The sequence below is a fragment of the Coenobita brevimanus genome, chromosome 26, assembly GCF_032717465.1.
Source record: "Coenobita brevimanus isolate Jiangsu-jjx chromosome 26, ASM3271746v2, whole genome shotgun sequence".
Lineage (NCBI taxonomy): Eukaryota > Metazoa > Arthropoda > Malacostraca > Decapoda > Coenobitidae > Coenobita > Coenobita brevimanus.
Genome location: NC_136979.1, coordinates 10,724,651 through 10,750,526, shown reverse-complemented (window position 1 = coordinate 10,750,526; position 25,876 = coordinate 10,724,651). Strand labels below are relative to the sequence as shown.

General features: G+C 42.9%; 1 protein-coding gene across 1 annotated transcript in view; it reads left to right on the top strand.

Annotated features, from left to right (window-relative positions):
- LOC145393964 (uncharacterized) overlaps positions 1 to 25,876 on the top strand; it is a 337,089-nt gene that overhangs the window by 28,550 nt on the left and 282,663 nt on the right. The window contains exon 2 of the mRNA XM_080267940.1: positions 3,335 to 3,520. Within this exon, the coding sequence (XP_080124066.1) occupies positions 3,335 to 3,520 (186 nt within the window). The remainder of the gene's footprint in view (positions 1 to 3,334; positions 3,521 to 25,876) is intronic.

The window sequence follows — 25,876 nt, the reverse complement described above, 5'->3', positions numbered from 1 at the left end:
GAGAATGTATGTGAGTGAGGTGGAAGGGGGAGTGGGAGGGGGAGGCCGAGGATGAGATGGAGGGATGGAGTGGAGATGTATATGAGAGAGGGGTCAGTGAGCTGGGAGTGGGGCAGTGAAATCGCAGGGGACAGGGCGCATGGAGGCAATTTGTGGCCATCCCTTACGGGATTAAGGCGTCTTGCAATAGATAGGTAGATGGATAGCAATAGATAGATAGATAGCTTTCATTACATTAACCTGATAGCACCTCTCCATTTAGTCTCAGTCAGTCCACGTATGTTCACTTTTGCACCTCAAGCACTTGGACAATTTCTTTTTCATCTTGTCATTCGCACCCCTTACATTCCATGTTACAATCCGTACCATGTCCTTTTTCCGGTCCTTGGTCATCACCTGTTGGTCAGTCATGGTCCAGATAACTTTGTGTTTTTGGTTAGTTGTTTTCCGGGGAGGGACATTAACCCTTCGCCAGCCCTCTTGTAGACACACAGGGAATACGTGTAATACAATACCACATTCAAAGACCAATTTTATCATGAAAAGAGGAGTTGAACCTTCCAGTGCCACTGGTAACAATTCATAAGTGGAGTATGTTAGAATCAGTACAATGACAGGTAACAGTTCATAAATGGAGTATGTTAGAATCAGTACAATGAGTGATAATGCAGCACCATAACTGAAATTTTTCACAAGGGTGTGTGGTAGGGGGAGGTAGGATTTTGTTATATTTTGTTGGTTTTGACTAATTCTCATTACTTTGCCATAGTTACCATTATTAAGAAGTGATAATTTAAAAAAGTATTTGAGTTATTTGCAATACAGTATATCCATCTATCCATCCATCATCCAATCCTACGTTGCCCCATGAGGAATGTAGAAGCCCGGGGCTAGGCAGTTGGTCCTGACATTTAAGATGAGAGTGACCAGCCTCACTCATCCCTGAGTGGCATTACACGAGCAATAAAGCCCAATCATCCCTTGCATATAAACCTTCACTGGTTCAGTCCGATTGGAGCACAATAATTACCCACTAAACCACCAGGCACCAAAATTTGGTTATTTGGTTACCACCCAGCGTAGTAAATGGTTTCCTGGTGTACAGGAAACCATTTGGCTTGACACTCAGTGTAGAAGCCCAATCATCCCTTGCATATAAACCTTCACTGGTTCAGTCCGATTGGAGCACAATAATTACCCACTAAACCACCAGGCACCAAAATTTGGTTATTTGGTTACCACCCAGCGTAGTAAATGGTTTCCTGGTGTACAGGAAACCATTTGGCTTGACACTCAGTGTAGAGTCACCCACAGGCAGAAGAAAGAGGAAAGGATGAAGGAATGAAAGACAGAAGAGGGAGTGTAAAGTCACCCGTGGGCAGAAGGAAGAGGAAAGAATGAAGGAAAGAAAGACAGAAGAAGATGGAAGGAAACAAGGATGGAGGAGAGGACAGGGCAGACACCCGAGAGCAGCACTGCATTGAGTGAGTGGATGGTGGATGCCCCCACCTACAGTATAAAAATTTATGTAAACTCTTGACTGTAGAGGGGCAGCTAGGGTATGGAAGGAAAAACAAATACGAGGAAGCAGACACCAGAGAGAGTTTTCTTTTTTTCTTTTGACCTTGTGAAAACTAGTACTGAATTTGTAGAAAATAATATTCATTGAAGCACATTTTTTACGGATGTTAAAAAAAAGGCAAGTACAGTAATCCCTCCACTGTCCGACGTAATAGAGCCAAAGGCATGTTCGGATAGTGGTTCCATCCGGAAAGTGGGCCCCTGGCTCCTGGACTGGTGCTTAAGGACCCTAACCCAGCCTAACTTTGAAAGCCACATAAATAACTCCCTACCGGACATGCATAGCACCTACTTAACCTATGTAAGACCTTATTCACACCAATAATTGACATAAAGCTTGAAATAAATGAAAAGGAACCAAAGAATGAGGAATTAGAAGTGACTGTACCTCAGCCAGGGTACTTACAGCATGTCTCTGGCCGCCTTCTCGAAGGCTTGGCAGTGGTGAAAATGCTCTTGAAGCACGTACCATAATCCAGTGTTGTGCAGCACTTAATTCTTTGCACTATGAGTTATAACTGTTTAACACTGCACATTGTTTTTAACAGCACCATGCCAGTTTCAGCTGCCAGTTTCAATCGCCAATTTGCACTCCACAGTTAATCGTTTGCACTCTAAATTCTAATTTCTTAACACTGCACAATACTGTAAATTCCCGTGTGGTCTAGTGGTGAGGTATTGCAGTTTATTCACTGTTTATTCACAAAAAACAAGCATGTGTGGCTTCCATTGCGATAAGCATCTACTCACGATCGAAGTTAGGCAGTAACTGTTGGACAGTGTTGGTGACGGGGAGAAGAGTTGCCAGATAGCAATGGCCACATTGCCAAACTCCTCAATTTTCATTACCAAATTTAACCTTTCATTACCAAATTCGTAAAGCAAGCATTTATTCTTCACTAATTATATATACAAGTGGAAATACATGTAATCACTCTCCTTATAATTAACAGCATGTTGATTATTTTCATGCTATGTAGGCTATCAGATTAATCAGAGAGAGCAGACAATCCATCATCTCCATCCTTTGTATTCTCATACATGTGAAAAATCCATTTGGTAATGCATTATTCTGATTCATTACCAAATTGGCCCACATTTGGTAATGAATAATACCAAATGGCAGCCCTGACAGGGGAGGGGGGAGGGGGGGGAGGAAGGGGTGAATGGGCCATGGTGTAAACAGCTGTTCAGTGCCATGCGGCAATTTCAAATTATGGGTGGGAAAAAATTCAGATTTTGGTGGGATTTTTTTCTCTTTTTGGCCACACAGTGTCCGGTAAGTGGGGTGTCCGGATAGTGGGCATCCAGATAGTACGGGGATTACTGTAATTGTAAGTTACTTTTTCTATAAATGAATACATAACTCCAAGATACTTCTTGCATTTATTTTTGCCATTGCCTGACAGCATTGTTCAGCTTATATAAGATGTTTCAGTTTGTATGGGTTAGAAAGTCTCAATTGAGTAACCCCTTCAGTTTGAGAATGTCCATAATTCTACTTAGACTGACATCAGATAATTTTATTCAACATGATAAGATGTCCCTGTGTTGTAGGCGTTAGAAACAGCCTTAGAAATTCCTTCAGCCTGAGAATGTCTATTTTATTATGTCTGATCTCAAACTTAGTTATTTAGCTTAAGTAAGCTGTCCCCAAGCTGAAATGTTTGAGGAATATCTGTTATACAAAGACTTTTTGGAATTATTTTTTTCTCATTCTTTTATATTAATTCACCAAATCACCATCTCTTAGGTGGCACACACATGGGGTTCAAGTATTTTGAGCTGGAGGAGTTTCGTCGAGCAGAACGATGTGGAGAATCGCCCACTAACCGACTGCTGCAAGTGTGGGGGCAGCAGAACCATACCCTCACAGAACTGTTCCTGTGTCTGTGGCAGATGGAGCACTATCAAGCTCTCAGAGCCATACAGTCTTGCAGTAAGTATTATGTACAGTTATCTAGTACAGGCATACCCCAGTTTAATGATGCAATTGGTTAAGTAAAAACCCATTGCTATGTGGGTTATTGTATCTCGAGGTAGATTTAACCCGCGGCGTCCCGTCGACGTTCTGTAACGTCCACACGTTTTGTCATTGCCAATCCCGTCGACGTACATAAACGCGAATCAATTGCAAGGTCCCTGATTTGCACAATTTTCAATTTTCGCGAGTAATTTTTGGTACGTATACACGTGACACCTTCCTCTACAAGATGCCAGGCAGGGACAATGCCTTACCCAGCATGACCTCCTCCCCCCCCTGCATGCCATTGTCTCAGCAATTCACCTGTTATCAGTGACCTGGCCGGTAAAGCCATGTCATGCCACGGTACGAAATTCAGGGCCAGAGTGATTCCCCAATCAATGACAATGTGGAGGACAAACTTTACATAGCATTAGAGGAAGAAACAATCAGAAATGATGATCAGGTAATGTGGCAAAAAAAGGTCAGGTATGGTGATGAGTTCATGAGTGAAACAATGCTTATAATGCCTATATTACTGCTTGAAAACCAATATACTCTCGTACTACATATAAATTCGTACCAAGTAAATAAATAAATACCATTTATGAGTGGTATGAAATAGTTATCCTCCCATAGAACTCGTTTTCTTTGGTACCAGCCTGTTAGAAAACCCAGTAAGGTAAGGAGGTACTCCTACCTGTATCGAGTATTTTAAACCTCAGGTGATCGATTTCTCTATGAATTTTCGATGTTTCTCACCAAAAGCGGAGGTTTGAGGCAAAAAAAAAAATTTTCCAAAAATGGTCGGGATTGGGGGGAGTCAGTGGTGGAAAAGTGGTTGGGATGGGGCGGGTTAACATGTAAATTATAGGGGTGTGTACTTGAGCCTTGGGTTTCCCCCCAACTAAGTACTAAGCCCACCCAAATGAATAAATAAAAAGGTTTGTAGCTAACCTAAACCCCCAAATAGCTTTAAAACAAGCTAAACTAAGCTTAGAAGCAATTTATAACTCACCTAAACCCAAAAACAAAATCTGAAAATTATCAAAAATAAGTCTGGAAAAAATCAAACTTAGTAAACTGTACCCCAAAATGACAGTGTTCACCTCACCTATGACTAAAACACATTAATCTAAGTCTAAAAACAGTTTATAAATCAGCCTAAGCAAAATTTAAGTATGAAATATCAAAATTGGTTTAAAAAAACAAAACCCATCATTATACTGGGGTTTGGCCATCATTCAGCTGGGTATGGTGGTATTTCTACCCCCATCGTTGTGCCAGGGTAACTCATATAGGGGTATCGTATCTCAGGGTCTGCCTCTACTGTATGTCAGTGCTTTCAGTCATATTCTGTACTACAGTAAAGTTGGTAGTTAATGTAGTGTAATGTGGTATTTGATGTTCATCACCTTTAGCTGTCCTCTCCATACACAGAACCATCTAGGAAACAAATCTACATATCTTCTGTCCTTAATGATGTAGAGCAGCCTTGACTACACTTTACGTATATCCTTAATTGTTAGTGCCCCTCCCCGGAAAACAACTAACTAAAAAAACAAACAAGACGCCTCGGACAAGGACTGACCTAACGATGACGACCCTGGACCGGACAAAGGACTTGGTAATGGGTACATGGAATGTAAGAGGTGCGAATGATGAGGTGAAAGAGAGGGAGATTATCCAGGTGCTTGAGGGTGCGAAAGTGGATGTATGTGGAATAACTGAAACAAAATGGAGAGGAGAAAGTGTGAGAGAATGAGAGTATGGATGGGGTATATGTGCAGGAGTAGGTGAGAATGAGAGGGCAAAGGAAGGAGTATGTATAGTTGTGAGTAAAAGATGGAAGAAGAGCATAAGACAGTGTGGATCACTTGGGTCAAGGATTGTGTGGGTAAAGTTGAAAGTTGGAATACAAATGTGGGCGATCGTGTGTGCGTATGCGCCAACACAAGATCGTACTAGCAGAGTGGAAGTGTGCATGGAAAAGTTTGGAAGGAATGAGAGAGTGTTTTTGATCGGTGATATGAATGGTAAAGTAGGGAATGTGAAGGTGGATGGAATAGTTGGTGAGTGGGGTGTGCCTGCTGAGATAGATGAGAAAGGCAGTGTGTTAGTGGACATTTGTGCTGGGAGGGGGTTGGTGATAGCCAATACCCTCTTCAGGCATAAAATGATCCACAGGTATACATGGCGAGTGATGAGAAGGGTGGGTGGTGAACTGAATGAAAGGAAGGCAATGATTGATTCTGTGTGTGTGGATGAAAGGATGCGAAGATGTGTAATGGATGCAAGAGCTTATAGAGGTTGGGGGAGTGGACTTTCTGACCACTACTTGGTGGTGGCCAGAATTAGAATCCAAGTAAGATGGAGGAATAGAAGAAGGGAAAGACGAGAGGAAGGAGTAGTTGCAAGGAGAGTGGAAAGGTTACAAGAGGATGAGAAAAAGGCAGAGTATAAGAGAGAAGTGGAGGAACGATTGGGCAAATATGAATTGGAGCAGATGGGGGACATGGAAGGTGTGTGTAGGATATTTACAGAAGAAATATGTGCAGCATGTGATGTGGTGTGTGGGAGGAAGAGAAGACGGAGGGGGTGCAAGGAACAGCGTGGTGGACTGAAGAAGTGAGACAGGCTGTGGCACAAAAGAAGAAAGCATACAATGAACGGATGAGAAATAGGGGCATGGAAGAAGTTGAGAGGCGGAAGAGAGAGTTACATGCAGAAAGAAAGAGAGAGGTGAAAAGATTAGTAAGCGAGAGTAAAAAGAGAGTGGATGAGGAATTTGGAAGGAATTTGAGTGTAAAGTGGAAGGACTGTAAGAAAATGTTCTGTAAAGAGGTAAAGAGAGTAAGACAGGGTGGAAGTGAGGTTAGCAGGGGAGTGAAAGATAAAAATGGTAGATTACTAGTGGAGAAGGGAGAAAAAGTGAGCAGATGGAGAGAACACTTTAAGGTATTGTTGATAATACAGGATGGAAGTAATGCGAGTATAAGTGGCTGGGTAATGGCTGGGAGAAGGAGGGAGGTGAGAAGACAGGAAGAAATCAGTAGGATAGAAGTTGTGGAAGCAATGCAGAAAGTTACATTGGGGAAAGCCCCAGGAATTGATGGAGTGTGTGGTGAAATGCTGAAGCATGGGGGAGAGATAGTAATAGAATGGATGTGGAAGATGTGCAGATTGGCCTGGGAGGAAGGTAGAGTCCCGGAGGATTGGAAGTCAGGTATAATTATTCCCTTGTACAAAGGAAAAGGGGAAAAAGAAGTGTGTGGTAATCATAGGGGCATTTGTCTTCTTAGTATAATAGGAAAAGTGTATGGTAGGATACTTATTGACAGAGTTAGAGAAAGAACAGAGGAATTAGTTGGAGAAGAACAGGGAGGCTTTAGGAAGGGAAGAAGTTGTGTAGATCAGATATTCATTATTAGATCTTTAGTGGAATAGTTTCTAGAGAAGGGAAAGAAGTTGTTCGCGGCTTTCATGGATTTGGAGAAAGCATATGACAGGGTGGATAGACAAAGATTGTGGAAAGTATTAAGAATATATGGAGTAGATGGGAAGTTGTTGAATGCTGTGAAGAGTATGTATGATGGTGCTAAGGCTGCAGTGCGTGTGGATGGTGAATTAAGTGAATTTTTCTCTTTGAAGGTTGGGTTGAAACAGGGATGTGTCATGTGTCCATGGTTGTTCAATCTGTACATGGATGGGGTAATAAAAGAGGTACAAGGTAGGGTAGTGGATGTTGGAGTGGCCCTGGTGAGAGAAGATAGTGTTTGGAAACTCCCTGTACTGTTGTTTGCAGATGATACTGTGTTGTTGAGTGAAGACGAAGGGGAGCTGCAAGGCTTGGTGGATGAGTTTGGGAGAGTGTGTAAGAAACGGAATCTAAAGGTGAATGTAGGGAAGAGTATAGTGACGGTCTTTGAGAGAGGTGAAGTCAGTGAATGTACAGCGAGGTTGGATGGTGAGGAATTGGAAAATGTGAGTACGTTTAAGTACTTGGGTAGTGTGATGAGTAAGGATGGAGGTTTGGAGGTTGAAGTGCTTGAAAGGGTACAGCAAGGAAGAAAGGTTGCTGGTTCTTTGAAAGCAATGATAAGGAACAGGGAAGTGAGCATGGAAGTGAAAAAGTTACTACATGACAGTATTGTGATACCAACTCTAACGTATGGAAGTGAAACTTGGACGTTGCTGGAAGGACACAAGTCAAGAGTGAGAGCAGTGGAAATGAGTTATTTAAGAGGAGCCTGTGGAGTCACATGGAGAGACAGGCTGACGAATGAGGATATAAAGAAGCGTTGTGGTGTGAATGTGGATGTGATAGGAAGTGTTATGAGGAACACACTGATGTAGTTTGGCCATGTGGAGAGGATGGAGGGTGAGAGACTGACGAAGAGTGTGTATGTGAGTGAGGCGGAGGGGGGAAGAGGGAGGGGGAGGCCGAGGATGAGATGGAGGGATGGGGTGGAGAGGTATATGAGAGAGGGGGATGTGAGTCGGGAGCAGGGCAGTGAAATGGCGGGGGACAGGGCGACGTGGAGGCGATTTGTTTGTGGCCACCCCAAACGGGATTGAGGCGTCTGGCAATAGATAGATAGATAGATAGTTTCAGAGAAAGTTCCAAAATACTTAACTTTTTTCTTACACAGAAGCTATTCCTTCTGCTTTTTGGTGTGATTTTGCAAATAACAGTACTGTATATCCTTTCAGGTATTGGAGCATACATGCTTTTCTCTGTGTCACTTAGAATGCTAAAAATTTTGGTTTAATATTGCTTGTTTTAATGATGTCCACAATTAGGAGATGGCTTTTTGAAAGGTACCAATGTAGTCTGTCCCTGAATCACACGGCATTTCATATTTCAGCCTGAAATCATGCTAAGTCTACTCTCTTTCTTGGTAAAAACAGCTTCATCGTCTTCATGTAAAATGATTTCCCTAGTTAAAATTCTTGACACTCTTTTTGGAACCTTGCCAAAAACCTCTCCAATAACTTTCATTTCATCTTTCCCTCATCATTTTTGCTGGGGTGGCTCTGTAGCTTTTTCTTCCTTTGATAAAGTCAGACTCTTTGCATGGAATTTAGCCTCTAATCCTGTGCTGGATGATTCTGATTCTATTCATTGCCCCTTCTGTTAATAAAACTCTTCAGAAGATGTTCCTACTTTCTGTCCACACTGACTTGAATATATATAAGGCACACAGTTGTGATAACATCCTTCCCTTTATTTTTAAGACCTGTGCTTTCATGCTAACACTGTGCTTAGCAGGTTTGGGTCCAAGTACAGTGCTTGTATTTGGTATTTGGACTTAAGTACAGTTTTTCATGTATTTGTACTTGTACTTGGAGTTTAAAATTTTGTTTGTATTCGTGCTTGTACTTGTACTTAGGCCCTAAGTACTTGGAAGAATATCAAGTACTTTCAAGTACAATCAAGTACATTATATTTAACAAAAATTTATATATTCTATTGGACTTTATAAAGGTATTATGAAGTAGACTTTATATTCTGTCATAGAAGAAATGGTTTGATTAATAAAGTATATTTATATTCTAATACGCTACTTTCTGCCCTAATAACTTAACCTTTAGAATGTTACGATCATTTAATTTCCTTCTTCGAAACAGGAGCACTTTTGTATGGTATAAAGTACTTGTACTTGTATTTAAGTAAAATGGCATTTACTTGGACTTAAGTAAATTGGAAAAAGGCTGTACTTGTACTTGAAAAATTTCCGAGTACTTGGACTTGGACTTAAGTACAGTAGCTTGTACTTGGACCCAACCCTGGTGCCTAGGCATATGCTTTTGCCTTTGTCTGTCACCATGCACCTTTCCTTCTTAGTGGAAGTTTGCTCTCATTCATCCTGCCCCAAAGATGGATGGCCTTTCCAACCCTCTAACTTCTGTATATCCCAATTGCTGCAATCTCTTGTGTCTTAAAAGTCTTTGAATGTATCCACAGAGAAGATTTTGAAGTATCTTTTCTTTCTTAACCTTCTTTCTGACTCAACTGGTGATCTCACAAATCTGTCTTATTCTTGGTTGTAATTTTTTTTTTTTTTTTAACCAGTAAAATCTTTGCTACTGAACAAGACAACTTAAGAGCCTTCAACAGAGTTAGTAAAGAACTTTAACTTCCAAGCTGCCAGTCTGCTGTTTGTGTCCCTATTTCTATGCCTTCACCTCAATTTTCTTCTTTGGTCATCCTACAGTGGTGGTTCTACTGTAGATGGCTTGTTTCATCTATAAAGGCTCCAACATGCTTGCATGTGTTGACCTTGGTCAACATATGGTGGCTCTCCTTGTTGCTGGATCTTTGGCAGCCTCCCTGTTCAGTCCCATATCCTTGAGGCCATACACATTGACATCGTCCTAGGTCTTTTTCGGTCTACCTCTTGCAACCCTATCCTCAACGTTAACACGTCTTACTTTCTGCACCCAGTTACCATCCCCCATTCTCTCCACATGCCCAAACCATCTCAATATCTCTCTCCTCATCACAGCACCAGTACACTCCAATCCCATTCTACCTCATAACTCCTCCATTGTAAACCTAGCCCTCCAGGCCTCGCATTTAAGATTGCACTGCACATCCACTTAATCATTGTCATTTCTGTACGTTTGAGCCTGCGAACATCCTCTTCATTTACTGCCCAGGTCTCAGAACCATACAGCATTACACTCCTAACACAGGCCACATACATAGATCTCATAGCACAGAGGGAGAGCCCTCTCAGTTTCAGGAGATGCAACAGCTCCCAGAACATTTTCCAGCCATTCCTCACTTTAGCCACAGAGCTTTCTCCAGTCTTACCTCCAGCACATAACATGTCTCCCAAGTACTGTACCAAATCTCTTCCACCCACTCGAGAGACTCACCAGCAAGATCAGTTCTTTCATGCCTGACATTCTCCATGTGCTCTCCCCAACACACCACACACATGAAATCAGGATTATCTCGCATCTGCCTCTAATACCTTTACATCTCTTATGCACCCACTTATCGCATACACTGCACAAGGTGGATTTACTTCCCATGGCCTTGTGGCAAGCTGCACATGACCACTCTCCCTCTTTTTGACAGTACAGCCACCAACCCTAGATACCATCGCCTTTGTTTTATGTGCATTTACTCTCAAGCCCTTGTGTCTCATACCATCTGTTCACTTCCTAAATCTTCATTCTTTGCAATCAGCATCAAATCATCGGTATACAACATCTCCCACGGGAGTCCATTTATGAAGCCACGTGAGAGGGCTTGAAGCACCATGATAAACAAGAAGGGACTCAAGACTGACCCCTGATGCACATCAACATTCACGGAAAACTCATCACTCAAATCTCAGTTCACTGTAACGTGGGTGCGAGCATCCACCTAATAACCACTCTAACCAGCCACTCCTCTATCCCAAGGTTTATCATTGCCCTTGTCACCACTTCCTTAGGGACGTGGTCAAAGCCCTTCTCCAAGTCAACAAAAACAAAGTACAAATCCCACTTCTTTCCTATATATTTTTCCCGAAGCTGTCGAACAGTGAATATTGCATTAGTGGTCCCTTTGCCTGGCATAAACATGTTCCTCAGGTACTTTCCATTTCTTTCCTCCTCTTCCTCTTCACATCAGTGACAGTCAGAGTTGTAAGTATCCCTATTCACTCATAGACTGATGGCTGCATCCTTCACTTTTCCACCTGCTTCTCCTGTCATCCATTAAAACAGTCAGTGTAGTAATCATTGGATGATGTTCAATCTGTTTATGGACGGAGTTATAAAAGAGATACAAGGTAGAGCAGTGGATGTTGGAGTGACCCTAATAAGAGAGGGCCATGTTTGGAAACTTCCTGTACTGTTGTTTGCAGATGGTACTATATTGTTAAGTGAAGACGAAGGGGAACTCAAGGCATGGTGAATGAGTTTGCGAGTGTGCGTAGGAAACGGAATATAAAGGTGAATGCAGGGAAGAGTAAAGTTATGGTCTCTGAGAGAAATGAAGTCACTGAATGTACAGTGAGGCTGGATGATGAGAAAATGGAAAATGTGAGTGCATTTAAGTGCTTGGGTTATGTGATGAGTAAGGATGGAAGTTTAGAGGATGAAGCGCATGAAAGGGTACAAGAGGGAAGAAAGGTTGCGGTTTCTTTAAAAGCAGTGATAAGGAATGAAGTGAGCATGGAAGTAAAAAAGTCACTGCATGATAGTACAGTATTGTGATACCAACTCTGACGTATGGAAGTGAAGCTTGGACCTTGTTGGAAAGACACAAGTCAAGAGTGAGAGCAATGGAAATGAGTTGTTTGACAGGAGCATAAGGAGTTACATGGAGAGACAGATTGACAATTGAGGAAGTGAAGGAGCGCAGTGTTGTGGATGTGGATGTGATAGAAAGCGTTAGGAGAAATACATTGAGGTAGTTTGTCCATGTGGAGAGGATGGAGAGTGAGAGACTAGATAGGAGGGTGTATGTGAGTAAGGTGGAGGGGGGGAGAGGGAGGGGGAGGCCGAGGATGAGATAGAGGGATGGAGTGGAGAGGTATATGAGAGAGGCGGGTGTGAGCTGGGAGCAAGGCAGTGAAGTGGCATTGGACAGGGCGCAGACAAAACCTTGTAGCTTGCAATTCAACTAAAACTAAAATCTTTCATCTCAAGTTGACAGTCATCCACATGACTATTGCATTTCCTTCAGTGCGGCACAACTCAGTCCTTCATCATTTTATGCCCTTATATTGTGTTTCGTATTTGAAGCATCATATTGTAGGAATCCCTCCTTTTAGAATTATGTATATAACATTTCTGGAAATATAATCGGATTATGGTCCATCATATATCGAACACTTTATAATTTTGGTTCATTGAAGATATGTTTTTGGCCAAAGGTCAGCTGCTAAACCAAATCTCCAAATAAGTTTCCAACTCATGTAAACTACAACTGCCACAAATTGACTTAGGACCTCCCCTCCTCAAGGTATTAAAAAACACTGAAATCATAGTATATCACAATGTTTGTTCATAAAATGCCATTCATTAATATGAAATCATGTTTCCCTTGTTTTTCAGGACCAGTTGGATGCATATTGGCATGGAATCACTTAGATCTCTTAAGTAATCTAATGACATTTCTTTGCACCAAACGTTTGTCAGTTCAGTCTTGAGGTTGTCCAGATTGGGTGTCTTCTTCTCAGTTGTGATTTTCTTCATCTTTGCCCAGAAGTTTTCTCTCGGATTTATATCCAGACCGTTGCCAGGCCAGTCGAGGACCTCAGTCCGATTATCCTGATGTCATTTTGTCACTTTCTTGACTTGTGACATGGAGCTGAATGGTGCATGAAAAAGTCGCACCCATGAATAGCAAAAACGTTTAACAAATGATCTTTCAGTACTTGAATGTACCAGCCACTATCCATCATCAAGTTCTCAGGAAGAAAGTACAGTACTCGTCAAAATTATCGAGTGCCTAACGCTGGGCGCGCAGTACTTATGGCCAAAAAAGAATCACCCATTTCTGGGGGTAAAAATTGAGCCACAAGTTTGCGGTGCTAGCACGACGTCACGGTACCCTGAGGCCTTCCGACGCTCTGGTTGGTACCCGCCTCAGTTGCCCACGGGCTTCCTGAGAGAGAGGAACTCCGCCGCGTCTTCCTCTCAAATTGCGCCATTTTTTACCGAGTGTCCCGCGGTGTTTTGGCTTTCACAACTTTGTTATGGCACCTACCGGTGAACTATCGAGTGAAATCATATCCCAGATCATTGCTCTAAAGGAGGCAGGCCACCAGACAAAGGAAATTAGTGAATTGGTTGGTGTGGCACGATCGACAGTGCGTCATTGGTGTGCGCGGTTTCGAGTGGAAAACAGTGGTGAAGTTCCCACAAAGAAACCTCGGTCTTGTAGGCCTAGGAAAACTTCCCCAAGGTCTGTTAATGTTTTAAAACATGCAGTGGAGTTTAATCCTCGAGTGAGTGCAAGGAAAATAGAGGAGAGCAACCCGGAAGTGTTTTGTGAGGTGTCTGTGAGAACTGTGTCTCGTAGGGTCCAAGAATTTGGTTACACAAGTCACAGGCCTGTGAAGAAGCCTCTTCTCACAAAAAAACAGCGACTTCGTAGGCTTGCCTTTGCTAATAAATATCTCAACTGGGGTGAGGAGCAATGGTTGTCAGTGTTGTGGTCTGATGAGGCAACGTTTAGTGTCACCTGTAACAGAGGAGCACGTGTGTACCGACTCAAAGGTAGTGACCCACTTGACCCACGGTATGTAGAAAGCACAGTTAAACATCCTGATTCACTGATGGTATGGGCTTGTTTTCCTGGTCAAGGTTTGGGGAAGCTTGTTGTGCTTCCCAAGAATGTCAGAGGTTATCAGGATGTTTACCTGGAGCTTCTGTGTGATCATTTACCAGACTTCTTTGAGCTAACAGGTGCACGAGTGTTTCAGCAGGACGGTGCACCTGCCCACAAGGCCAAATCGGTCACCAATTGGCTTCGTGACTGCGAGGTATCATTCGTGAAAGACTGGCCAGGAAATAGCCCAGACCTCAACCCAATTGAAAACCTCTGGTACCTCGTAAAGAAGGGTCTCCAAGGGAAGGACGTGAGCTCTCTGCCTAAGCTGGAAGCCGCCATTCGTGACTCCTGGGAGAAAATACCCCTCCAGCACCTCAGGAGCCCCGCCCTTTCACTTCCAAGACGTCTCAGGTCCGTGAAGAAGCGTAAAGGATACCCTACGAAGCACTAAAGGTAAATAAAATGCATTATTTATATGTTTTTTCAATGTTGAAAGGTTTGTTTCGTAGGAGGGATGCTGGGCGCTCGATACTTCTGACGAGTACTGTAGAGGCCTCCTCTTCCCATTTCACCTGAGAAACACCCCCATACCACTACTGACTGTGGGTGCATAACAGTCAGCATTGTGTAAGCAGGTCATATCGACTATGGGAGGCAGGGCAACGAACCTTGGCAGTACGCACCTGGAACACTGGAAATGTTCTTTCATCAGAAAACATAACTTTTCTCCACTCATCCGATGTCCAGTGTGCATACTTCTTGGCAAACTGAATACGCTGTTCCTTCATGCGGTCAGTGAGAAACGGTTTCTTGGCTGCAGTGCGGGTTGGCAAACCCAGCGTCCTTCTGCAAGCAATGTTGGATAGTTTGAATTGAAATGTCTTGTAACAGCTGGGGATGCATTCTCTTCAATTCTGCTGCTGTCAGTCAAGGATTCTTGATTACTTCCCTCTTCAGAAGCGTATCTGTACCTCTGGAAGTCGTCCTCTCTTTCCACCGCCGTGCTTGTCCTCTGGTACGACATCAGGTGGCAGGCCACGCACTGCAGCAAGAATCTTCATGACGGTCGACTTTACGCATCCAGTACATTCACAAATCATGTTGATAGGGACATTATCCTGACTCATGCAATGATACGGACCCTCTCGTCCCTTGAGCAGTACTTTCCAGGCATGACAACTTGACTGTAGGAAAATAACAGAGCAAACAGTAATACATACAAAAAAAAGAGGGAGGCGCAAGCTCGGAGTGATGGGAACATATACTCCCACTGTCGCTTCTGGGCAAGCACTGACATGCTGAGTGTTTCACCACCTCCCACCAACACCAGAGGAGTTGCCAGTTACTTCTTGCCCCCAAAATTCACTTGGTAGAGGTGGAAACACAAAGCAAAGACAGTCAACTCTCCCATAGCAATTCTGCGTGTAGGTCCTAAGTCAATTTGCGGTGGTTGTAGTTCCATGTGTGAGTGGTCTGAGTTAATATTATGCCACATCCCTCCCTCCCCCAAGGCATAGGGCCAGCTGAAATTTCAGGACACTAACTCGTAATCTTCAAGAGCAAGGAAATTGAGTGAAGAAGGATGATTGGGAAAGTGCGCAGGTAAGGCAGGTGACAAGCAGGCAGGTGAGGCAGAGCAATGCCCAGATGTACCATTTGTTCATTGTCCTGTCTCCTTCTGATGCCCTGCTTGTTAGTGACAGTGGCTGGAGGAAAGAAATGCTGGGTTGCCTAGAAGGCCTCTTCTCTTCTTTGCACTTCTCCCGGTAAGAGTGAAGAGCTTATTCTATCAAGTGAACCACATTTCCACCCTTGGTTGTGTTGGAGTTTTTCTCTTCATTCTTTCTTTTTTTTTTCTTTTTAACCCATTAGTGCCCAGTGTCCTCAATATAGGACAGAACTGGGCGTATTCAAAATCTGATAAAGAAGGAAACCCCAGGGTTCCCTATGAGGGTCATGACTATGAGCCGACAGGTGGAGGGCGGAACGCCTCGGACCCTTCCAGCAAAATCCCTTGCACAGGAACTCTGGGAGCTAATGGGTTAAACACTGGCAACTCTATCAGTTTCTTTAAGCAAGGGAAAAGGATCCAAAGGCTAGAAGCCCATAACAAATGTTCCCTCCAAGAAAAAAATAAAAGAGAGCCAAATTCAAGATCAGTTCACTTTGAAGTGCCAGAACACATAATATTTAAGAAGAGTAGAAGCCATAGGCAGAAGGAAATACAGCCTGAGGAAGACAGTTCCAATGTTGACCCGCTTTATATTTGAAGGACTGGGATTATCACTTATGTCCTGCATTAGAGGGCCAGTCAGAAAAAGGAGTGAGAGTTTGCTACCAGATGGGTGCTGTGTGCCTGGCAAAAGGGAGGAGGGATGTGGGGAGACAGTTCAAAATAGCAGCGACCTTTAATTAGTGTTAGAAAAGAGATAGAGGTGCAACAGTACAGTGAAAATAAAAGAACTGAAAGGAGTTAGTAAGAGGAGGAGAGCTAATGAGATGAAAAACTTTCACCACTACCCTGTAGTAGTAGTAGCAGTTGTTCCCTAGGCAGTCTGGCTGAACAGCCCCAAGTCCCTGAGGAAGGTCACGGCTGAGACCAGGCGTTCCCACAGAGCTCACAAGGAGTGTGTGTTGTGTTGTTGGTGGAGGTGATTGTGTGCAATGCGGTCGTCCATAATATGCTTAATATTGTGTGCAATGCGGTCGTCCATAATGTGCTTAATATTGTGTGCAATGCGTTCGTCCATAATGTGCTTAATATTGTGTGCAATGCGTTCGTCCATAATGTGCTTAATATTGTGTGCAATTCGGTCGTCCATAATGTGCTTAATATTGTGTGCAATGCGGTCGTCCATAATGTGCTTAATATTGTGTGCAGTGCGATCGTCCATAATGTGCTTAATAGTATGGGGTGCTGTGTTGCATCCTGGACAGGCATCAGTCACTGAGTCATCCAGCCTCTTCTGATAAGTCGAGAGGGCTGGATGATGCCCACATCTCAGCCTGGCCAGGAGGACTGTGTCCTCATGAGGGAGGTTGGATTCAGAAGGGTGGATATCAGGAGGCCGTGCATGCAGCTATGTGTTGTCTTTGAGGAACTGAATGGAGCATTGAGTGATTTGGGCACTGATATGCTTCTGGAAGCTGGTTTGAGGAGGGAGAGATGACAATATTTGTTCTTACCTAATTGTATCTTTACAGGAATGAGTCAAGCTCGTACTGTCCCGTGTCTTAAACCATATTTATCGTACATATCCTTAAATTTGTGAATTGTTTTGGCACACACTATTTCATTCGGTAGTGCATTCCACTGATCAATTGCTCTGTTTGGGAAACTAAATTTCCTTACGTATTTATCACCTCTCCTTATGCAGTTTTTTGCGGTGTCCTGTTGCTGATACTTCCCCATAGGTTAAGTAATCATTTATGTCTATTTTCTCCTTCCCTGATATGCATTTATATAGCAATATCATGTCACCTCTTTTCCTTCTCTCCAGTAGTGCTGGAGATTCAGTTTATTTAGTCTTTCTTTGTAGCTTAGATCCCTTAAGCTTGGTACCCATCTTGTAGCGGCCCTTTGAACTTTTTCAATCTTGTCTATGTGTTTTTTGAGATGAGGACTCCAGACTACTGATGCATACTCCAGGGTTGGTCTGATGAATGATGTTATTATCTTTCTTAGCATGTCTTCATTTATGTATGTGAATGCTGTTCTCATATTGGCAAGCAGTGTATACATGTTCCGTACCTTCTCACTGATGTGGTCAGCCGGAGATAGTCTGTTATTGATAATCACACCTAGGTCCTTCTCTCTTTCTGATGTGTGTTGGGTTTTATTTCCTAACGTATATAATCCCAATCAGGTCTTTTTGCACTTTTACCAAACTTGATTACATGACACTCGTCCACATTGAATTCCATTTGCCATGTACTACTCCATTCATGAAGTTTATTTAATTCTTCTTGTAGCTCTTTACCAGAGTCTGTGTTAGTAATTCTCCTTTGTATTTTTGCATCATCTGCAAACATATTTAGATAGCTTTCATTTCCAGTGTTACTGTCTATATCATTTATATACACTAAAAACATGATTAGTGCCAGCACTGAGCCCTGTGGTACTCCACTAGTCACATCTTTCCATGATAAGTAATTTCCCCCTAGTACTGTTCTCATTTCTCTTTTTATGAGAAAATCTTGCATCCAACAAAACAGTTTGCCTCGAATTCCCCCTTGATGGTACAGTTTCCATAAAAGTCTTTGGTGTGGTACTGTGTCAAATCTATCTATCTATCTATCTATCTATAGCCCGACGCCCTAATCCCGCAAAGGGTGGCCGCAGACAAAACGCCTCCAAGTCACTCTGTCACCCACCATTTGACTCCCCTCCCCCCAACTCACCCCCCCCTCCCTCATATACCTCTCAACTCCATCCCTCCACCTCATCCTCGGTCTACCCCTCCCTCTCCCTCCCTCCACCTCACCTACATACACCCTCTTAGTCAGTCTTTCATTCTCCATTCTCTCCACATGTCCAAACCACCTCAGTGTATTTCTCCTAATCTTTTCAACCACATCCACATCTACCCCACAACGTTCCTTCACTTCTTCATTCGTCAACTTGTCCCTCCACGTCACTCCACATGCTCCTCTCAAGTAACTCATTTCCACTGCTCTCACTCTTGATTTGTTCCCCTCTTGCAAGGTCCATGCCTCGCTTCCATACGTCAGGGTAGGGATCACAATACCATCATGCAGTGACTTCTTAACTTCCATACTCACCTCCCTATTTCTCATCACTGCTTTCAGTGTACCAACAACCTTTCTTCCCTGCTGTACCCTTTCACGTACTTCATCCCCCAAAGTTCCATCTTTACTCATCACACTACCCAAGTACTTGAATGCACTCACATTCTCCATATCCTCATCATCCAACCTCACTGCACACTCTGTGACCTCATTCCTCTCAAACACCATAACTTTACTTTTGTTTACATTAACTTTCAGCTTCCTCCTCCTACACACTGTCCCAAATTCATTCACCAAACCTTGCAACTCCCATTCATCTTCACTCAACAATACTGTATCATCAGCAAACAGCAACACCGGAAGCTTCCAAATCTCACCCTCATTCATTAGGGCCACCCCCACATCCACTGCCCTACCTTGCACCTCCTTTACAACCCCATCCATATATATATTAAACAGCCATGGAGACATCAGACACCCCTGTTTCAGTCCCACATTGAGATCAAAGAACTCACTCAGCTCACCATCCACTCGCACCGTAGCCCTAGCTCCCTCGTACATACTCTTCACAGCACTCAACAATTTCCCCTCCACTCCATATATTCTTAATACCTTCCACATACCTTGCCTATCTATTCTGTCATAAGCTTTCTCCAAGTCCATGAAGGCAGCATACACTTTCCTTCCCTTCTCTAGATACTTCTCCACTAAACATCTTAGAACAAATATCTGACCTACACACCCTTTTCCCTTCCTAAATCCCCCTTGTTCTTCTCCAACTAGCTCCTCTGTCATATGCCTAACCCTATCAATGAGTATTCTACCATATATTTTACCAGTCACACTAAGAAGGCAAATACCCCTATGGTTACCACATACTTCTCTCTCCCCTTTTCCTTTGTACAGAGGAACAATTATACCTGATTTCCAGTCCTCTGGAACCCTTCCCTCTTCCCAAGCCAATCTACACAACTTCCATATCCACTCCACAACAATCTCACCCCCATACCTAAGCATTTCACCACACACTCCATCAATTCCTGGGGCCTTTCCCAGCTTAATCTTCTTCATCGCTTCCACTACTTCCGACCTACTGATCTCTTCCTCCCTCCTCTCATCTCTTCTTCTCCCAGCCATTCCCCAACCACTTATACTCACACTGCTCTCACTCTCTACATTCAACAAATCCTCAAAGTGCTCCTTCCATCTCCTCAATTTCTCTCTCTTTCTTGAAATCTAAATAGATACTGTCCACCCATCCTTCTCTTTCCTGTAATGTGTGTTACTTTGTCTTTATAGCTCAACAGATTTGTAACACATGATTTTCCGTTTCTGAAACCAAACTGTCTTTCTGTTATCATACTGTGTTCTTCTAGATGATTTACCCAAGCTTTTCTTATAAGCTTTTCTAATACCTTGCTTACAACACTGGTCAGTGATACTGGTCAGTAGTTGAGTGGATTTTTTCTATTCCCTTTCTTGAATAAGGGGACAGTGTTTGCTTTCTTCCAAATACCAGGTAGTTTACCTTGACTCAAGGATTTCTTGAAAATTAAAAATAATGGTTTACTTAACTCCTTTGCACATTCTCGTAGCACCCAACATGAAATTTCATCAGGACCACTTGCTTTTCCTCTGTCTAATTTAGTCAACTCCTCCTGTATTACTTTTTCTGATATTTGTATATCTGGTAGTATGTGTGGGCATGCATGTTCCACATAGTCCCTCTCAAAATTTTTTTCTTCTGTAAAAAGTGATTGGAAATTCTTATTTAGTGCTTCACAAATATCCTTCTCTTGTGTATAGGTGATTCCCTCGTCCGTAATGGATTGTATTTTATCTTTTACTTTGGTTTTGCTTCTGATGTAGCTGTAAAATAGCTTCGGTTGATCACTACTTTTATTTATGATATCCTCCTCAAACTGTTTTTGGGCTTCCCTCCTTATTCTTGTATAATTGTTTCTTGCCTGTTTGTAATTATTATATGCCCTTTCACTATTGTGTCTTCTGTATCTGTTCCACAACAAATCTCTTCTTTCTTTTGATTTTTTACATTCTGTATTGAACCATTTCTTTCTTTTCTTTTCTGCTTCTTTGTGCTGTGGGATGTACTTCTGGACTCCTATTTCATAAAATTCACAGAATTTTTTATATACAGCATTTAAATCTTGTCCTCGAAGCTCATTTTCCCAATCAATTTCTAAGAAATATTTCTTTAAATTATCATAATTTCCCTTTTTATAGTTTAGGCTCTTTTTGTAACTTTCATTGCTGTTAACTATGTCATATGATATCATGAAGTTGCAATTTAGTACTGCATGGTCGCTTTTGCCGAGTTGAGGGTGATATATTAAACTGTCAGTATCATTTTCTTGCCTAGTAAATATGTATGGTATCATGTGCTGGGTGTTGTTTTGATATTCCTTGGTGTGTGCGGATGTGCTGCCATGTAGTGCAGTGGATGGTGTAGGTTTATGGAGGCTGTGGCAAGAATTAGTGTCCCTTTTATGTCCAGATAATCCTTGACTTTGAGGACTTTGGTTTCTTGGTGTTGGTGGTCTGTGGGTGTAGTAGCTGTGCAGCCTGTGATTATTTTTAGAGCCTTGTTCTGTATAGTCTGTAGAGTGTTGTAGTGTGTTTTAGTGAAGTTAGAGGCACAAGCAGGGCTTGCTTAATTCATCACTGAACGTACATATTGTTCATACACTACGGTGGTGGTTTCTTTGTTGTTGTTTGTATTGTGCAGTGGTGGTTTCTTTGTTGTATGTCAGTGTTGTATGGGCAAGTGACCTTAGGGTGTTGAGTCATGGTGTTGATTTATTTTTAATGTTTGTGATGTGTTGTTTAAATGACATTGATGTATTTTATGTTACACCAAGGATTTGTGTGTGGGGGGGGATAGGAGGGTGTTGTTTATGGTGAGGTGTGGAATGTGACTATGTTCTACTGTCCAGTTTGTGAGAAGAGTCACTGTTGATTTGGCACGGGCTATTGTGAGTCTGTTTGTGGTGAACCATTTGTGTAGTGTGTTGAGGTAAGGTTAGAGGATGTGTGTGGCGGTGTTTGCGTTCTGGTGTGTGTGTGTGTGTGTGTGTGGTAGGAGGGTGTTGTTTATGGTGAGGTGTGGAATGTGACTATGTTCTGCTCTCTAGTTTGTGAGATGAGTCACTATAGATTTGGCAGGGGCTATTGTGAGTCTGTTTGTGGTGAACCATTTGTGAAGTGTGTTGAGGTAAGCTTGGAGGATGTGTGCAGCTGTGTTTGTGTTTTGGTGTGTACATGTAAATGTTATGTCGTCTGCATAGGAAGCTATGTGTATTTGCGGTGTGTGGGGTGTGGGTATGTCTTTCATGTATAGGTTAAAGAGTGTAGGGAACAAAACAGATCCTTGGGGGATGCCGCTTATAAAGTTTCTGATGATTGATGACTGACCAGCAAATGTTACATTTGCACATCTGCCTGCTGAATAGTTTGCCAGCCATCTTTTTGTGTTATTGTGCATGTTTGTGTTGAATATTTTGTTTGTGAGGTTGTGACAGGGGATGGCATCAAAAGCTTTGCTTAATGTCTAGTGTGACTAGGAGTGTTCTGTGTGGTGGCCTAGGTGAATTGATACCATCTACAACTCACTGTGTATGGTCTGTAAGAAGGGTGTTTGTGGAGTGTTGTGGCCTAAAACCATGTTGTGATGGGGCTAGGGGTGTGTGAAGTGTAACTAGGTGTAATACCAGTTTTTCAGTGACTTTGGAGGGGGTGCAGAGGAGTATGATGGGGTGGTGTGAGGAAAGCAACATGAGGTCTTTGTTGGGTTTGGGGTTAGTGGTGGTTGTATCATGCATCCAGATTTGGGTATTATGTTGTGTGAGTAGCTGTAGTTTGATATGTTAGTGAATGCTTGGATGCCTTGTGGTCCAAGGTGTTTAAGGTGTATTATACTTATGTTGTCTAGGTCACAGACGGATGAGTACCAAAGGTTGCTAATAATGTGCTTCATCTGGTTGTAAGTGAAGGGTGCAAAGTCTGAGTCTGTGGGGAACTCTCTTTTGCGTTGGATGACATGTTGGTCGTCGTGATGGGGGTTTAGATGGCTGACATGTGAAAAGTGATTGATGAGAGTGTTTGCCTGTTGTTTGTTTGGGGTATGGTGTCTGTTCTGGTGATGGCAGCATGTGATTGTGTAGTGTTGCTGTTGGAGAGTGTGATGCTGTTTGGTGTTTTGCAGTTTGCTGGTGTTTGTTTTGTGATTGTTTGGAGATAATTATTCAAATTTAATGTTTGCTGCTCGGACATTTTATTGTTTATTTGAGTGTTGAGTTTTTGTATTTGTTGTGTGGTGTATTGGGTATTGGGTGTTGGGGAGTGCTGTAATGTGTCGCGTTGACTGATGAGGCCTTGAATTTCTGGTGTGAAGTTGGGGTTGTGTCTCTTTCTGTTGCCTCTAGGAATGTGTCTTTTGTCTGCATTTTGAATAATTCTATTGAAAAAAAGTGTGCACTGTGGTGTTGATGTTTGTGATGGGTGTACTGTTTAATGGCTCAAAGCGTTGTTCTCTGTCAGTTGTGAAGGCCTACCAATTGGCTGCCTTATAATTGGTGCATGTGTGTCTGTGGCCAGCTGAGGTGTTTCTGGTTTTGGTAGTGATGATGATTAGGAGGTGGTCAGAGCCAAGGGTTTTAACCACTCTTCAGGATGTTGTGGGGGCAACAACATTGTTGAGGATGAAGTGAATATCTGTTTGGGACTGTTGTACCGACCCTCTGTCTGTGTTAGGGTTTTGACATGCCAGGGCAATGCCATGGCATTGAAATCACCACCCAGGATGATGTTGGATATGTTAGTGATGTGGTGTATTTGAGTAGAGCAATTGTGTGGTACTGTAAGGGATGACTGGTGGAGATTGTATGTGTTGGTGATTGTTATGTGTGATTTGTTGCCAATGCATATTTTAATTGATTGTATTTCTGTTATGGTGTCATGTGGGGGGAGAAGTGATTTTGTGTGTGCACTAGTATCTAAAAAGTTGATGGATTGATTACTTCTCAGTCAGTCCGAGATGTGTTGGGAAGAGCGATATCGAATGAAGAGTGTGGAACTGAATGCTAGCTTATGAGAACATGTGGGATGAAAGAGTAATTTTTTTCTGATTAGCAAACATTTTTGTTCCATTCGTCCCCTAACATTGTGAAACCCATTAAATTTCATCTAAGCATACAGCCTAAAGACCTTTCCAGTTCAATTCATATTCCTCTAGTTTGTTTTCTGTATTTTACTACAGTACCCTCACGTCCAACACGGTAATATTGTCATGCATGGGTCCCTTGTTGGACCAAAAACATGTTGGACAAACAAAAGAGCTTATGGGGAAAAATGAATTATGTCAGCAACCCTAGGAAAATTCACCCTAAATACCTACCATATACCTATACATATATTTGTACTACCGTAATTATAATAAATGGTACTGTACTATGAATGATAACTAACCTTTTAGGATATTGTTGGTGGGCTTGCTGGGAATGGAAGGTGATATCCGAGGCTGTAAGTAGTCCTACTGGGTCCGTGGAGGATGGCTGCTGGCGTCACTAGCAGATAATGGTTGCTGCTCCTCCTCAACCTCCCTCATAAATCCTTTGAAATTCCTCTCCCCTTTCTTCTGCCTCTTGATGAATTCTAGCTTGGTGGCCTGAGGGAGGTGCCGCCGCTTCTTGGGGTTCTCAGAAGGCTTCCTAGGCATCGTGAGGAGGGTAAAAGGCAGTAGCAAGGACAGAAAATGCAGCAAGAAAAAAGCACCGTCCAATGCGAATTATGCGACTGAGTGATGCTGTGGCGGGAGAAATTTAAACAAAACATCACGTGACAACAGTAGCGTTTTTAATTGGGCAACATCACGATCACGTCACGATAGCGGGCAGGGGAGGCTACTTGATCAGAAGTTTTGATTGGCTGTCAGCGTCACGGGAATGTCCAGTATGACCGTGTTGGACCAGAGGTGATCGTGCTAGAGGCGGACTCTGCGGATTTCGCCCACTTCTTGGAGCTCCGTCAGTGTTATGCTTACGCACCCGTTTTACAGTACTTATATCGTATTAAATTGTACTAATTTTTTGCTCTCTGTGCTGGACGCGAATCGTGCTGGATAAATGCGTGTTGGACGCGAGGGTACTGTATTTTGAGGGTGGTAATTTACCTTCCCCTGCTGAAAGATTTCTTGCCTTATCATCATCATATTCCTTAACCCCTTAAACGCGGCCGTGAACAGTCGATCCCCCCCGAGTGGCGGGGTTGTATCGCAGTCTGAGTACCTGTAGGAAAATATTAGCCAAAAATCAGAGATTAACCCTAGAACATCATACTTGGTATGGCAGATAGTACTTACATTCAGCTTTCTCCAGAGACAGGTGTTGAGCCTTCGTGGACTACCCAAGGACTTGTGGAGACTTGCAAAGTTGGGTAACCAAATCTTCACTTTCACACCTCCAGCAACCTGGTTTCCCTTCTAGCACAGCCTCATTCTGTCACAGTAAACTTTATACTACAACGTAAAGGTAGTTTGGAATCCGTATTTGTACAATAAGCACTGAAAATAAAGCTAAAATCAACGGAGCGTACGGCCAACATGCACCGTGGCGGTGGTCTTCCCGTCACTCAACAAACATTTCCATTTTCACAGCTAAAAACACGTTTACTACATTATTTTCAATCATATTACTTCCCAAAAGATCACCACGGCGCGCTTTTTATTCTGCCTTACGCCCGCCACTTTATTCTCGTTCCTGTCGGCCGCTTGCACTGACTGGGAAGAGCTAGAACTCGCCATAATGTCACTTTGAAAGCCTGCAGTAAACTGACGCTAAACAGGGGCAAACCATGAGAAAAAAAGCTAGTGTTACAACTGGGGAAACAAGCGTTTCCTATTAGCATAAACTGCTTGTGAGAGGAGAGCGCAGATTTACAGTTCTGAGCGGTCAGAGCGCTGCCATGTATCACAGCCAGGCTGGCCGGGCCGTGGTGGGGGGGGGGGGACGGGGGGAAAATGAAATACTTGGCAACAACTGAGGTCAGTAGTACAAAGGTAAAGTATGCTAGTTGTAGCTAAAGGGTGATGGTACTGATAGACAATACCAGCTGGAGCCTGCTTGCCCGCGGTTATTCAAAATTTACTAGAATCGCAAATGTGACGATCCGCCGTTATGTCCTTTTTGCCGAGCGTCGCAAACGAGACGATCCGCGTTTAAGGGGTTAAGCCGTACTTACGGTTGTTTCGCCATAATGGAAGAAACTTACTCAAAATTAGGGCGCAT